The 16,453-nt window shown below is 36.3% G+C and overlaps 1 protein-coding gene across 2 annotated transcripts in view; it reads right to left on the bottom strand.

Annotated features, from left to right (window-relative positions):
• Positions 1-620: 620 nt before the first annotated feature.
• ARHGAP5 (Rho GTPase activating protein 5) overlaps positions 621-16,453 on the bottom strand; it is a 51,478-nt gene continuing 35,645 nt past the window's right edge. For both annotated transcript variants that reach the window (XM_075103326.1, XM_075103327.1), the window contains 4 exons: positions 12,422-12,499; positions 11,127-11,258; positions 9,285-9,390; positions 621-2,633 (listed from right to left, as the gene is read on the bottom strand). In XM_075103326.1, coding sequence (XP_074959427.1) covers positions 2,303-2,633; positions 9,285-9,390; positions 11,127-11,258; positions 12,422-12,499 — 647 coding nt within the window. In that variant the 3' untranslated portion in view covers positions 621-2,302. The remainder of the gene's footprint in view (positions 2,634-9,284; positions 9,391-11,126; positions 11,259-12,421; positions 12,500-16,453) is intronic.

The following is a 16,453-nucleotide window of genomic DNA, read 5'->3' as shown; positions in this document are numbered from 1 at the left end:
ACGAAATGGAATGAGTCATTCTAAAAATTAGTATTCAAAGATTAGTTAAACATTATGGCGAACAACCTGGGATTTGTAGAAATTTTAAAATGTAATTCACATTACAAAGACTGGAGATACTTTATAGGTAGAACTTTTAAATATGGATATGACTGGCATTTATTTTTAAGCTTACTTCTATTAGAAATAGACTTGTTTCCTGTACAGGTGATGCTTTGCCTATACCATATACAGTAGAAAAATAAATTCTTTAGCAACCTAGAAATAGTTTATAAAACTCTTGAAGTTTCATTTTCTTTGCTAAACATGCCAAGATTAGACTGACAACTATAAATAAAAGCTATATAGACAACAGGTAAAGTAGAACAAGTTAAGAATACTACAATTTACAGGACAGACTTTATTGTACTAGTAATTCCTGTGTGCTTTGCAATAGGAATAGGCTTGACTTCTCTTTTTTGTTTATGTTTTCTTAGAAAAGATAATTACTTGCAAGAATATAACACAATATCAAGATAATTTATAATATACATGTACTTCAAACAGCAGCCGGGTTTATGGTATCATAGTAATCCAGAATGATAATCCAAGTCATAATTAGAAGTACAATACCTAGGACATAAGTGGGAAAGGCAATTTTTATTTTGGGAAAATGGAGCAAATCAAACTCTTAAAAGCCTTAATTCTCAAAATCATCTATTTACTATAATACATACAAGACGATCTTAAATCTTGTTATAAGTGAAGATTACAACAGTGACCATCATAAAGCTTTTTTTTTTTTTTCTTAAACTACACAAAACATTCTAGCAGCTGAATGAGCCAAAACGGTTTTCTTCTTTGCAGGCCTAAAAAGGTTTATTTTGAGCATGAAAGGAAAAAAAGCTGCTATGAAATGTCGCACAGGTAGTGTTTATCTGTGGTCTCCCCTCTGCTACAATTTGTAACCTTCTAAATCTTTTACCACTAACAAAATATTTAACCAAAAGATTTGTTTAAATTAAGCAGCATTCTTTTAGAGCAAAACTGGTACCAATGTAAAAGGAAAATAAATGGGGAAAAAAAAAAAGATATAATTTAAAAATATGGTGCAAAAAAAAAAAAAAAAGAAAAACCTCAGTCATTTGACTTTTTAGTACAACATACCACAGGAAAAAAATATGAATACAAGCTTATGTGATTTTATATATACACACTCCAAAGAGGTTAATTGTCAGTACCCAAAGTATTTATTGCTATGTATTAGCAATGCATTTTTGTATATCTTTAAAGGGTCACATAAAAATAGATTTAAAGAATAGATTAATTGAAGTCCTAGATTAAAACGTTGTTTGGTTTAGAGAATTTTACTACAACAAAATTCATGTTTATGTATGAAAAGTTATACAACCTTATATGAAAAGTGTCATGAACTATTTTCTAAACACTACATGTATTCCCAAGTGGGAAAAATTAAAATATCTAAAATATATTAGATTAAGTTTACAAGACCATCAATGATCTTTTAAACATGCAGCTGTTTACAGAATTAACAGTTTTACAAAATGTTTAGTTCAGTAATGGAACATAAAGAAATAAGTAGGCGACATCAAAATATTTGTACAATATTTGAAACTCACTTTTACAACAAGCATGTCCTTGGTATTGTGCTGTAAGAAATAATAAGCAAGTTCACCCACCCTTAACAAACTGTCCACAGGTTTACTTACAAGTAAAGATGGATGGTGAGGGATTGTAAAATTCTCAACAGTGCATTTTGCATTCTTCCATAAACCATCCTAAGCATACCGTCACATAAGTAGCCAGGAGATTACAAAATAAACTATAGCTGGGCTTTAGTTGTTTACACAGAATGCCTTAATGTGAATAAAATTGCCAAAAATAGCATGTTAAATAACAAAACCAGCCATAAAGCAGGCTGTAAGCATTGAATGTTTCATAAATGTATTTTTTTTAAATCATTAAATTTCTATAGAAAAATTTTATTCACAATATAGTGTGACAAACCGTCACAGGAATGATATAGTGATTGCAATAAGGTATCATGCAGCAGCAGCTTTGTACTTTATAGCTATTTTTGCTTTTAAAAATTAAACCTCTCCAGTCATGCTTATCACATAGGTTTTTTATCTGCAGTGTGTACAAATGAGGAACACAGTACGGGATATAACAAAAAGATGTCCAGTCAGCTGGATGGGAATTATTTTTCATAAATATGAAGTACATTACTGTATCCTGAAACATGCATGTCTATAGCTTGACGTTACTGTCCAGTGCCAGGCTGCCTGCAATCATCATCTATTTATATAATACCAAGAGGGTCTGCTGGTAGTTGTGACTGTATCAGCTGAGGCTGCAGTGGTGGCGGTAACTGAAGAGGTACCATGGGTTCCACCATCTGCACTGCGTTGGAAGGCGGCGGCTGACAGGCCACTGGGTTGGGCGCTTCTACGATCTCTCCGTTGTAAAAGAAAAATTGACACTGTTGAATGAAGGTCTCTATAACCGACTGGTGGATTTTGGTGGTAGAAAGAAACTCTCTGTTTTCAAAATCAGGTCTCATCAAAGTAGGCCAGAAACAAATCGATAAGTTATCTGCAGTCATAAAGTTGGTTTTATTTTGCTGACTAACCCTGAAATGAGAACGACATGCGCAGAATGAATCAAAACTGGTATGCAATCAACTGAAAATATTTTCATAACTCACTGTAACCATTATTACTAAACAATCACAAGATTTCTGTTACTTTCCTCCATTCAAACAATCATTCTTGTTTTCCTTAAGCATTATGCAGAAGAAAGTTCAGAAACCAAGACTTCTCCAGATTTGGATAGCTAACAAATATAAATCTGATTAAGCTTTTAGCAGAGAAAGAAATTCAACATTCCACCAACATTTTCAAGTGACAACAGTAAACAAACTTTTAATTTCTCAACCAGCTACAGGATTTTTCAAAATTAAAATTTCGTCCATTAAAATGTCTAGAAAAATGACAGAAAGGGCTTCGTAATGCAGGGCAGTCAGATATTAACTAACATCTAGGGTACTCAAAGAAAAAGGCATCTCGTTATATCACATATTAAAAACAAACACACAAAAAAACCCAAACACAAAACAAAACAAAAAAATAAAGTGTTGATTAAAAAGCACATCTCTGCAGGTTTTTTCATACTGGCCAGCAACAGAATTTGGCCAGGTTGTAAAGAACATCATCAGTGGAAATGCCACCAATATCAACACACGTTAATTTTGTTTTATTTTCCAATATATAATGCAAAGGTTTCCAACTGGGTTTCTCCTCCTAAAAGTTTCCTGCTTTTAAGCAGGGGCTGAAACAGGTTCTTCACTTATGATCTAAATTCCTTATTAAAATACTATTCCAAGAAAAAACAACACACATAAAACCCAACAATTTATCATCTACAATTAAATGTCTCCTCAGAAAAAACCACATTGCTTTTCAGAGTAATAGGCTAAAAAGAGCCAGGATATTTTGTTTTCAAATAAATACATTCTGAAGTCACATCACAATTTTATCTAGAAGTAATAAGTGAGAGATACACGAAAAATTGTGTGTTAATAAATCTGACAAACACCTATGATATTCAGCTGGGAACATGCAATTCCTATGTTCCAGTAGACAGCACAAAGATCACTGAGCTACAGTTGTCCTGCAGAAGTATATGGAAAATATAACTTCAGCAACTTGTCAGTTACAGTTTTCATGATTAACAAGAGCAGACTGCAAGAATTTCTGACAGCTGGCTGCAGTCCATAGATTCAAAAGCTGTGAAAACCATAGTAAACAGTAGAATTAATGCTATAAGAAAATATTTTCACTCATTTACAATACATGTATAGTTGGTAACTATAAAGGGTAGACTTCCATTTTAGCATGCACATTACTTATTTCAAATAGCGTGTGGGCACACAAATATTGCCTCTCAATCTGTTTTGAATAACTTTGGTCCAAAGGATATTTGGACACTATTTCTGAGTGACAGTAATATTCATGCTCTCTTTCCTAAAAGCATTACATTTTAACTTCATTTAAGGATTAAAAAAGCCTATGAAAATATAAACGCAAGCTTACATTTTGCTTAGCATTTTTATTAGTTTTCTTCCTATACCAAATTCTTTTGTGTACAAATTCCTCCTAAACTATATTCTAGAGATCAGTGAACGAGGCTGTCACAAAGAATTAAATAAAATTTAAGTGTAGGACATTGTGATGGGACAATGAATCTGTCAGAGTTTTGAATCAGAACTGCCTGTACCTTCTCCCTCAAATGAATACAGTGAAAAACACCAAAAGAGATTTCAAACTCTATAATGGTGTTTCATTAGAGAACAAACTACAACAAGGTAAGTTATAAAACTGGGGAAGACAATAGCACCTGCTATGTAATAAAACTGAAATAAAAGCCAGATCATCTCTTTCGCAGACTGCTTTTTTTCCTGTCATTCTTCCTCTGATTTTACCATCTTTCAAGGGGCTTCTTCAGTTGCACAGGCTAAAACACAGACCCTCCAACATCCTTAAGCAAACCTAGAATTTGATTATGTGTTTGGTCTTCTCATGCACCCTTTTCCCCCCCTGCCTTGTCATGAGTTCACTGCTTGCTGTCTCATATTGTTTCTTAAAACTAATCTGATCCAGTTGTAGACTGCTGCTGCTGTGGACAACAGGTGAAATTTGATTCTTCCCCTCTTCTCCCCCTCCACCAGCTTTCTGGCATCAGACCACAGGGTGGCTGCACGGTCTCTGAGATCACGTAGTGTATTCTGTGAAAATTATATTTCTCCCATTTCTGTTTTCCTTCAGAACATGCTGCAGCTGAGTAATCATTAGATCCAACAAAGGAAGCAGTGGGAACCTACGGCTAGGAGGGAGAGAAAACGGGAAGAGCATTGTACCTCTTTCCCAATTGCAGCTCACAACAAGATTAAACATAACGAGCAATCAACTTCATTCTTTCCTGTGTTTGAGCTTTACCTCTGTCCTTTCTAAAGGTAAATAAAAACCTACCAACCTGTATGCCATCTCCTACCAAACCTTTTTGATACGGTCCCCCACAGTCTCGTCCTGGAGAAATTAATGTGTTATGGCCTAGACAAGTGGTCTGTGCAGTGGGTGGGGAACTGGCTGACAGGCGGCACCCAAAGGGTGGTGGTAAATAGCTCTGTCTCAAACTGGCAACCTGTCACTAGTGGAGTCCCCCAGGGATCGATATTGGGCCCAACGTTATTCAATATCTTTATAAGCCAACAAGAACCTCATGAAGTTCAACAAGGACAAGTGTAAGGTCATGCACCTGGGAAAACATAATCCAGGAGTGCAGCCCAGACTGGGATCCACCTGGCTGGAGAGCAGCTCTGTGGAAAAGGACCTGGGGGTCCTCGTGGGCAGGAAGCTCAACATGACCAAACAGTGTGCTGCAGCGGCCAAGAAGGCCAACAGGATGCTGGGTTGCATCAAAAAGGGCATCACGAGCAGAGATAAAGAAGTCATTATCCCTCTCTACTCAGCGCTTGTCAGGCCACACCTGGAGTCCTGTGTACGGTTCTAGTCCCCTCTATACAAAAAGGACGTGGACAGGCTGGAAGGGGTCCAGAGAAGGGCCACCGAGATGATCAAAGGACTGGGAAGCTGCCATACGAGGCTAGGCTGGGAGAGCTGGGTTTGTTCAGCCTTGAGAAAAGGAGGCTTCAAGGGGATCTTCTCATCACCATGTACCAGTACTTAAGGGGTAGCTACAAAGAAGACGGAGACTCCCTTCTTACAAGGAGTCCCATGGAGAGGACAAGGGGGGATGGACACAAATTGCTCTTGGGGAGATTCTGATTGCACACCAGAGGGACATTTTTCACAGCGAGGACAGTCACCATTGGAATAATCTCCCCAGGGAAGTGGTTGACTTGGCCACATTGGACACCTTGAAGAGTTGTCTGGACAGGGTGCTGGGCCATCTTGTCTAGACTGTGCTCTTCATAGAAAGGTTGGACTAGATGATCCCTGAGGTCCCTTCCAACTTGTGATTCTGTGATTCCCAAACTACTTCAGAAACTTCTTGTAAGTGCTTAGCAAATGTCTATTCTCCTTCTTTTAAGTTCATTCAAAATGAAAAATGAAGAGTCTCTTTCTTGGTCCTGCCACACTCTTCCACTGCAAACTCTTCAGGAACTTCAGACTATAAACCTGCTCCATGATTAGACTTTAAAAGCTGTACACCTATGTTCTCCCCTGACTTCAGAAGTCTATTACGCCCTACTAGCCCTTATGGGTAAAGGGAGTCATTAGCAAGACCAAACATAAAACACAACCAGTATCAAAAAAGCCAATGTCAATCCAACACTGTCCTGTTTAAACTCCACCTTTAAAACTCACTTCTGCTTACAGTTAATCAACCACAATTAGATAGCTAGTATGCTCTGAAAGGTGCCTATCACACCAAAGAAAAATTCACCTCACTTGACATCTATTATATTCTCATTGTAATTGGTGTCTCATATTTAAATAGCAAACTCATCTGGGTAATACTTGTATTTTTTGTTTCAATAACCAAGTCCCATGCTTGTGGACCCACCAAAATAATACCAATCACCAACCACTATTAACAATACAATACCTCAGTTCTTACTCTAATGACATATGATGTACAAACTAAGCATTTAAAGCATCAGTTTGTGATGAGAACTCTTCCACCATGTAGAAGAGTGTTTTACCTCATTTAACAAAAAATTCATTTGATGAACATTTCCATTTTAATTATATACTAGCAGTAATTTAACACATATTAATCTCAAAAATAAATATAGACTGTAAAGAATTTAGTTACAAGGTCATTTTAAGGTCCTGTATCCACCTCTATATATATCTTCAATTGCTTACGCTCAAGCACTTTTCTTGTTGAATGGAACACAACTACCTGACACTGCAGATGAGACAAAAGGTGACAGCCTTTTTTTTTCTTACTTAAGAAAAGTTTATTCTGTTACTAGCAACCCGCACTGTAAATCAGTCATCATTAAAAGAAAGAGAGTGGGCTGGGGAGCAAAGGCCAGTGTAAATCATTTACATTCCCCAGTAAGTTCCGTAATTAATATATTTCATTTGTAGATATGCATGCATTAAAACCTATTCAGCAATCTTGAAAATTATATTTAGCTCTTTTACTTGCAGCAGTCCAGGTACTTGACACTGTGCGATCAGCTGTGTTATGCAAACAGGCGACCAGCTGAAGACTTCTGACAATCCAGAGATTGCTACTCTTCCACTAAATTCAAGTGACACGAAAATTTCTACCAGGTCCATTAAGAACTACTGAAACATTTCAAGTAACTAACAACTGTGTCAAGTTTGAGATGTTTTGTTTTACTTCTGATACATGCAAGCACATCTTGCAATCTATAATATGTAAATGCTTAGAATTATATCCACTGATATGATTTTAACTATTTAAGGGATGAATTTGTATTTGGCAAGCCTGAAATGGAAAAAATGATCCATTTCCCTGCAAAGGAAAATGGATAACTTTATAAACCTTTAGCAAGTCGTTTTTATGATGAAGTGTCAAAGCAGATGCCTTAATTCTGAAGTTTCTCATACATTCAGTGAAAAGAGAAGACTCCTTCCAAACTGCAAGAGAGCACCTACATTCTCTCTGTTGACTAAATAGGGAAGTTAAAAGGTCTCATTTCTGCTCCCATATTACTCGCCCACTTAGATCGTTACAAATACCTGCAAAAACCATACACACTAATCTGGAAATATTTAACAACTTAAATGTCATGAAAAGATTATTGGTTTATGTATATAAAATTGTCTGATGGAAAGCACCATTGTAGAGAAGGACCTGAAAGTCCTGGTGGACAAGAAATTGAACACAAGCCAGCAACATGCCCCTGTGCCAAAGGCAGCCAACAGCAGCTTAGGTTGCATTAGGAGTGCTGTCAGCAGGTCTAGGGAGGTGATCTTTCCCCTCTACTCAGCACTGCAGAGGCAAATCTGGAGTACAGGGTCCACCTCTGGGCCCTCCAGCACAAGCCACATGGACATACTGGAACGAGTCCCATGAAGGGACACAAAGATCATCAAGAGAATGAGGATCTGTCAAATGAGGAAAGGCTGAGAAAGTTGAGACTGCTTAGCCTGGAAAAACCTCAGGGGAAGTCTTATCAGTTGTAACTATCCGATAGGAGGGTATAAAGATGGATTGAGACTCTTCTGAGTGGTGCCCAGTGACAGGACAAAAAGCAACAGGCACAAACACACACATGAAATCCTGTCTGAGCATAAGAAAATTTTTTACTGTGAGTGTGACTGAGCACTAAGACAGGTTGCCCAGAGCAATTGTGGAGTCTTCCCTCCTTGGAGGTAGTGAAAACCCAATTGGGCACAGTCCTGGGCAATCTGTTCTAGCTGACTCTGCCAAAGCAATGGGGTTGGACTAAACCTCCAAAGGTCCCTTACAACCTCAATTCTGTGATTCTATCTAAAAATGCAAAAATATATCACGAGCTAATGACAGATTACTGGATAACAAAGTATTTGGTTGAAAACGTTATTTTGGCAAGGTTTACATAGTTAATCAGTCTGATTCAGTGGATTTCACAGATTAATCCCATTTAAGCTCAAAAAGAAACACGAGTAAGCTGGTCTTTTTCTTCCTGTTTATGACTGAATATAGTGCACTTATGCACGTAGAGGGTCAGATTATAAGGTAGTATACATCTAATATAAGATTCTACTAGTAAATAGAGAAATATTTTTTAAAGAGAAACCCATTAAATTTTCATGCAAGAAGCAAGATTTAGGAAGCAAGTGTAATCAATTTACTGTTACTTATAGCTTTGTTCTACATTTTACTTATTCAGCAGGGGCTTGGGGTGATACATTTGAGATTGACTGAAGCTAGCCATGCTTTAAGGGGCCGGGGGGGAAGCTGGGTGTAGGCCAAATGACTTTCAGGTCCCTTAAGCCTATATTTGACTCTAATTGTATTAGCTACTTCCGGGGAGGGGGGGGGGAGGTGAGAAAGGGGGTGGGGAGAGAAAGGGAGGGAGATGATGCCAAACATTTGTAGGCCAATAAACTCTGAGAACAGAATACACAAGTCTTTTCTAATCAACTTTTAACTACTAGTTTTGTTTTCCACTTTTATACTAACAGGTGAGGAACGCAGCATGAAACGTTCAATTCTAGTAATCAGTTCATTGTTACTAGCACAATCTTTTTTGCAACTGTTACAGAACACAAAATTTTAGTAGAAAAATACTGAACCTGTTTAGATGCGTTATTACGTATTTGAAGACATCATAGTTCACTGGGTGGAATTTCTTCACGATTTCTTTTAACTCGTGCAGCCGTTCTGTCTTATCCAGGATTTCTACAGAAATAAGTGACATTTTGTGATACCTCTAGAAAGACATACTGAATGAAGTTTTGCTAAGTCTTTTTCCTAGTATAATGGTACAGATAAGATACCCACAGAGAAATACCAAGTGAGAAAATATTGGCTAAAATTCCTATCTGCATATACTATTGCATAGAATAACTTTTTTATTATAAAGGTAGCTACCTAAACACAAAAATACTTTTCTGTATTTAAGCAGAATTATTTATCTGTATTTAACAGCAAAGAATCACATGATTAGCTCATTGTTGGCCTGTAGAATAAGTAACAGCGTGACAGGGTCATTTCTTGTTAATTTTGCTTTGATTGCAAAATATTATGACTTAGATATATCTATAAGATTTATTCCGACTGAAGATTTGGGGAAAGGAAGACATTCACATGAACTCAGAATATCTTAAGCTTATCTGCTACTCAAATAAAAAAATTAGATGCACCTGGTGCGGCTATTTTAAATATACTGTTTAAAGGAGAACACGGGTATTCACAGGCCCAAGGGACATTATTTATGCTTCAAAAAGGAAATAAGCAACAGGTAAGAAAGGACTATGGAACAAGATAACAATAAAAAAAATCCAAACAAACAAAAAAAACCACCAACAAACTAATGCTGCTGCTGAAACAGTTATGGAAAATGCCACTAAAGTATTGGAGGACCATACATTCTGCAGAATATACTTCTATTCCGTGATTATTCATACCATAAAAAGGCATATAAGCTCACCTCTATTACTTTACTACATTGCTAAAAATAAATTTGAGGTACCCTAACACCATAGAAATGTTAAATACACTCCCATATACCCCAAAGAGAAATTTAAAGCAGTATTAATGGCATTTTAAGACAGTAAGTCCACTTATATTCTAAGCTGTTGCATGTTTTGACTGAAATTTAACTGATACACTTCTAAGAAAAATTAAAACCTAACTAATTACATAAAACAAGCAATTTGCCTTAAAAGTACAGCAGAAATACCACAAGTGGGTTTCTATAGATATCATCCAAAATAAAACATTCCTAATGCACTCTATATTAATCAAGTGCAGGCCCAAGTATTGAGTTTACACTAGTATTTTCAAGTTTTGAACAAAAAAGCATTAAGAAGACTGTATGTCACAATTGTATCCTGCAAAAATGCACAGCAGCCGTCTTCTGAAGCAGTTTGCTGACAATGCAAAAGAGGTACTCTTTAAAAAAAAGGGAACAATGTAGTCATTTCACTTGGAAGTGTCTGGAAAATATTTTTACGGCCAACAAAATTAGGCATTTCATCTTATAAGTATTTCAAAAAGAATTTCAAAACATCTAAAAGCGAATTACTATAATATTCCATAGATGTGCCTGATTTCTAAAGTTTGCTCCGACTGTAAGACTTTATGAATTCAAGGATTGGTTTTTTTTTTCCCCTGTTAACAACTGCAATACAGTTTCAAGAGCTCCTGCACTAATACAGAATGGAAAAAAGTAGATTTCTCCAATTACATTTTCTAGGAAAAGGGAAAATAGTTAAGTCACAACTTATTTAGAAAAAATAACATTATGTTTATTTCATCATATGGTTCTGTTAACGAAAAAAAAATGTACGCGTCTAAGGAATTTTAAAAATATTTCAGTGCAGCTACTCCTTTCAACTTAAATGAAGTAAAAATTGCAATAAGGGCAATCAATATAACATAATTAAATCAAGACAAGATTGTTTTTTACTTACTTGATGTTTCTAACAACTCTTGATGCAAGGAGTAAGGAATCAATGGATCTGGTAAATCTGCAAAAAAAGCTTTAAGAGCCCCAGCCACTGCATTTACTGTTACTCCCATGGATTCCAGACTGATATTATGATCTGTAAAACAAAATTAAACAGTAGTGTAAGTAAAACCTACAGCTATCATTCCTCATAGTATTTTTTAAAAATAAGAAATTATTCAACACACTGAAAATGTTGCCAAACATTTGTTAAAAACAGCACTAAAAGGTAAACCTATGGATAAACTACCACCACTTTGACACACATGAAATAAAATATAAGAAAAACCGACAGTATAAGAAAACAGTAGAAGATCAGAAAAATGAAATTGTCTAATTCTCCATGCCGACTTAAATGGTTTTCTATTTGCCGTTGACTTGCTTCTGATTAATCAATTTTGACCAATAGTAAGTTTTAAATTCTATTTCCCGATTTTTTTTTTAAAAAAAGGTACTTCAATTCACAGAATTCATGCAATTGTGTTCATGGAACCACGTGAAGCCTTTTAAAAAAGGACGACAAAACATACCATTGACCACACATGGACAAATCCAGTATTATACTCAGATTATCTGAAACTGCAGAGTGAGGCATAAAAAAATCGTAGCATTACCATCTCAGAGAAATTTTGCTACTTTTCACAGGTTCAGCTTCATGATTAACATCCAGGAACTTTTAAGAAGTGTTTTCATTTTAAAGTATCAACTGAGATAATAAATTAAATGAGAAAACAGAAGGAAAAAAAATAATGCTGACCCTCTCTTTTAACACAAACTGAACAGCATAATCTACCAGTCATATTCCAGTATATTCTAGAAAGAGAGAGGCTGTGTTAGAAATTTATTATCAAGATTCAACTGTTAATCTGTATAATTCAAGAGAGCTTTCAATAAAATAAGTATCAAGTACTACTACATTTTAGGTGGGGGGGGAAGAGAATGCCTTCATGCCTAGAATTGATGGATTGTTAACACAAGCAGCAGCTAGGACTGCATTTAAGCTCTTTTAAACACAAGAATACCATTTAGAAAATATTTTGACAGCACATAAAACCAGCTGTAACAAGATTCGATCCCATCTTTGGTTTATACACAGCTTCATTGGTAACAACCTGGACTATACCAATACAACCTAGCAGAGCATTAAGTACTCAGTGCTATGGAAGTCAGTTTGAAAGTGCAACCCTTTTATGTTGCACTATGATAAACCCATGGAGAATTCAAGTTCTGTTTTGGCTTTAAATAATGAAATGTCATTACCTTGATCAAACTGTTTCTGAATGTTGTCTTGATCTGTTTTATTCCCACTAACGCGGTACAGGCCTTCAGTACACAATCCTTAGAAGAGGAGGAAAAAAAACAAACATATTCAAAACCAAGCATATATACTATAGAGCGAAACAGAGGAAGTCATAATTACTCAGAATTATTCAGAAACCAAGAGTAGGAATAGAAATCTTAAGTGACAAAAAAGTAATGTGTTAACCATTATAGTGATATAGGACTACCAAAACACAAAATACCAGTTGCCTGTGAGTCTACCGTTCCATTTAACATGGGTCAGAGGAAACCACATTGTAGGACAACAAGAATCTGACTGAAGGCATCTGTGGAATAATTTAGCAAAAATTATTCTCTTCCTGATCTCTCTGAGACTGTTGTTATTGGCATCTTTTTTTCAAACCATCAAAAATCTCAGTTAAGGGTTTTGGTACACACAGAATTTACATTTTTTAAAAACGTCTTCACAATGTGGGCTTAACAACTTACCATGGCAAGCAATAACACACTAATAAAATGCTCTGCAGAAATACCAAGCATTTATAATCGATTCCTGATTTTTTTAATTTCATGGTATAGCACACTTCTGTACGAGACAAGGACTTAATCTTCTAACACACCTTCCTGTTACCGTTTGTATTTTATAAACTTTGTATCAATACCTCCTCACTTCTTTTCTAAGGTAAATTATCACATCATTTACAAGTCTTTCTTCAAGGGGCCAGAGAAGAGGGGAGAGGGAGAAGGGTCTTAGCAAGTAGAGGCTCTCCAGGCTTCTCATTATTACTTTGTTTCACTATGCATTACAGAGCTGTCATAATTACAGCAGCCATTCTAGGTAAACAAACACACCTTTATTACACACACACACATTTACTCCACTCCAGTGATTAGGCTTCCAATTACATTGCTACCTTTTTTTGCCCACAGCCAGTCACTGAATGAAAGTGTCCATCCTGCAAATCCCACCATTATCCAAGATCTTTTCCTTTGTTAATTTAGAACCCATTAAGGAATACAAGGAGTTTATAGTTCCATAATTTTCCAAGTTACCTTCACGGGTGCAAAATTATCTATATGCTAGTTCTCCATAGCAGTACATGGTTCTATTTAAAAATTCACAAGTTTTAGAGCTTTTTACCATCACACCCCAGTAAACTAAATGCATTTTAGATTATCAGATCAATACATAACTCCTCTGTCACACCACAGTCAGCAAGTGTGCCTTTTTAGTTACCAAGAAACCCTACGAAACCTGTTAAAATGCTTGAAGTACAGAAAGCACTTAACTGCTTCACACTGCTGGGAAATTTATACCAATTAGTTTGATACCAACTCTTCTAACTCCGTTTTTCCTTCTTAATCCCTCGACAGTTCACATGTCTCTCTACTGGCTGCGTCAACGCTATTTTAGTAAGCATTTCTTCAATAAACTTTCATATCTACCTACCATTTAGCTACTTGCCATAGCCAAGAGTTTTCTCTTGTAAACATATACTTAAACAGTCCTTTAAAAAAAACAACAACAACAACAAAAAAACCAAAAACAAAAACACCCCACACCACACAAAAAGCCCTGAGCCTCATTCACTGACATCCTCAAAAAGCACCAGAAAGTATACTTTGGTGGCACAGGGCAAAAAGTGGTTTCAGTGATTCACTGGCTTCTACAGCTGGAAGGGGCTTCAAACCTGTCTTCAAAAGAATGCCCCAGATGCGCTATACGCAATCAGACAAACATTTTGTGAATATTCCTCTTCCAGGACTTGTAAATAAAGAAATTAAAAAAAAAAAAAATCACTGGCAGATAAGAACAAGCTAGGATCATGATTCTCCTTTTTTTAGTATGGGAGAATTCTCGGTTGGAGACTCCACAGCCCCCAGGGTATTCTGTGTTTTATGCAGCTACTATTCAATTTCTTTCTACACAAAAGGAAATTAATGTGCTGCAATAGCATTTTCGGAGAAGTCTGATCCAGTCACTGTTTAGTAGGAGCATTTAAACCTTGAATACTTGAACTGGGCTGCTCTGGAGACAGAGATGCTTTATTGCTGCATCTGGGTTTTTTGTTTTTGTTTTGGGATTTTTTTTTCTCCTATTTTATCCTGTAGCAGACACCTCTGTGCTCAGACCAGTACAGCTCTAAGAAACATAGAAAGGCAACTTAGAGTACTTTTGAAAGTTTTCAGGTTAAACAAGGAGATGCCTACTGAATTTAGACACCTTCTAAAAATAGCTAGGTGCTGCAATTCTCTATTAAGCTAACTAAATTTGTCTTTTCAACTCCTCAGGCAAAATTTGTCTTTCTTGTATATTCTAGAAAGTAACACTTCATGAAACGGTTGGTCAACTGTCATTATAGTGTTTCTCTCTAAGGCAGTCAAGGAGACAAGTTCAATCTGTTTGTGTGCATACACACAGCTAGAAGTCTGAAAGTATAAATTTAAAGTAATGCTTCAACTCTCTCTGTAGTTTTTTATTATCCAACCAGATCTCTGCAATCCTTGTTACACCAAGATCTTCACCAAGTATAAGACATACTAGTTCACTACTTCTCACATATCCATCCATATTGAGAGACAGAGCATGCAACATTTATTTTTTCTTGATGGCTTTTTAAAAATTCAGTTCCTTCATCTGCAAGCCCATTGATTTTTTCAGAATTCTTATCCATGTTCTTATCCTGCTTCCTTTCTTGTCCAGCTGTAATTTTCAAGATATCCTTACTGTACACAATGGCTGTTATAATATTATATATCGGTATCATATGATTTATTTGCTTCTCTGTCCTGCTAACTTTACTGCACCTTTAAGGTTTAAAGAAATAGATCCTCCTTATTTCAAGTCAAATAGCCTACATACACTTCAAGACAAAGATCATCTCCTTTGTCTAGACTATTCCTTTCTCAAAGTACCTCCTAGCGCCTAAGAAATGATCTTCTTGCACTTTCTTTTGTGCTGGTGATTGTGATCAGGGTTCCATCCCATCTAACTGGAACTGCACGTGGGGTACAAAGCATTACAAAGACAATGAGCAAGGTGGATCTGCACCTATATGCATATTCAGTTTGTAGGACACTTCCATTCTTAGGCACCAATATATTTCACAAGTCTTGATTCCTCCATAGAACATGCTAACTTCAGCACAAGGGCAGACCAAAGTCTACCTGGTACAATATCCAGTTTCCACACCAGTAAGTACTATATGCTTGAGGAGAGCAGTAGGAAGAGTAGGAGAAAAAAAAAAAAAACAACCAGCAATTTCTTCTATGGTACATCCTCCCAGTTTCCTGCAGATGGTGGCTTACATAGGCTTTTGCATAAGGTGTTGTAATAGCCACTCAGGAATTTATCCTCCACTAAGCCATCCAAACCCCTATAAGTCATTTACTTGTGGTCTTTACAACCACCCACAGCAAATGCAGTTTTGTAATTCAGGAATGTACACCATGAAAGCACACAGGGTTTACTCTCAGTACCTCAAGTTTTCATGAAATCTTTTTTTCTTGATTAATAAAAACCAGTAATTTCTCTACTTTTTCCATCACCAGTTTGTTTTTTTTTAAATTCTTATAATTTCCCTTCCTCAGAAACTTTCTAAGCTAATCAATTCAGTCCCTCTTTATCCAAGAGTTACTGTCATATGCAGAATCTTTTCCAATTCTTTTGTACTCTAAGACAGGCTGACCTGAATTGTAACCGGTATTCAAACTGTGTGCAACCACGGAATTACATAATAGTGATTTCCCCCCATATGACTCACTCTCATAATTCTTTTAATTCTTTTTGCTTGCTTTTTAGTAAGTACTGAGAGTTAAGTTTTCAGACAGTAGTCTATGATGATTTTAAAGCCTTTTCCTGAGCAGCAACAGCTATGCTAATATTTAGCCTGCTGAGAAGTCACACAATATCTGCCAACTTGACGTCCATAGCCAGGTTCCACTATCACTGTTCTATGTTTCTGAATACATGCCACCTCATCACAGCAAGTCTGTCTCTCCCTAGTTTAA

This window comes from Phalacrocorax aristotelis, chromosome 9, assembly GCF_949628215.1.
Source record: "Phalacrocorax aristotelis chromosome 9, bGulAri2.1, whole genome shotgun sequence".
Lineage (NCBI taxonomy): Eukaryota > Metazoa > Chordata > Aves > Suliformes > Phalacrocoracidae > Phalacrocorax > Phalacrocorax aristotelis.
The sequence above is the reverse complement of the archived record's forward strand: the minus strand, read 5'-3'. Positions and strand labels throughout refer to the sequence as shown.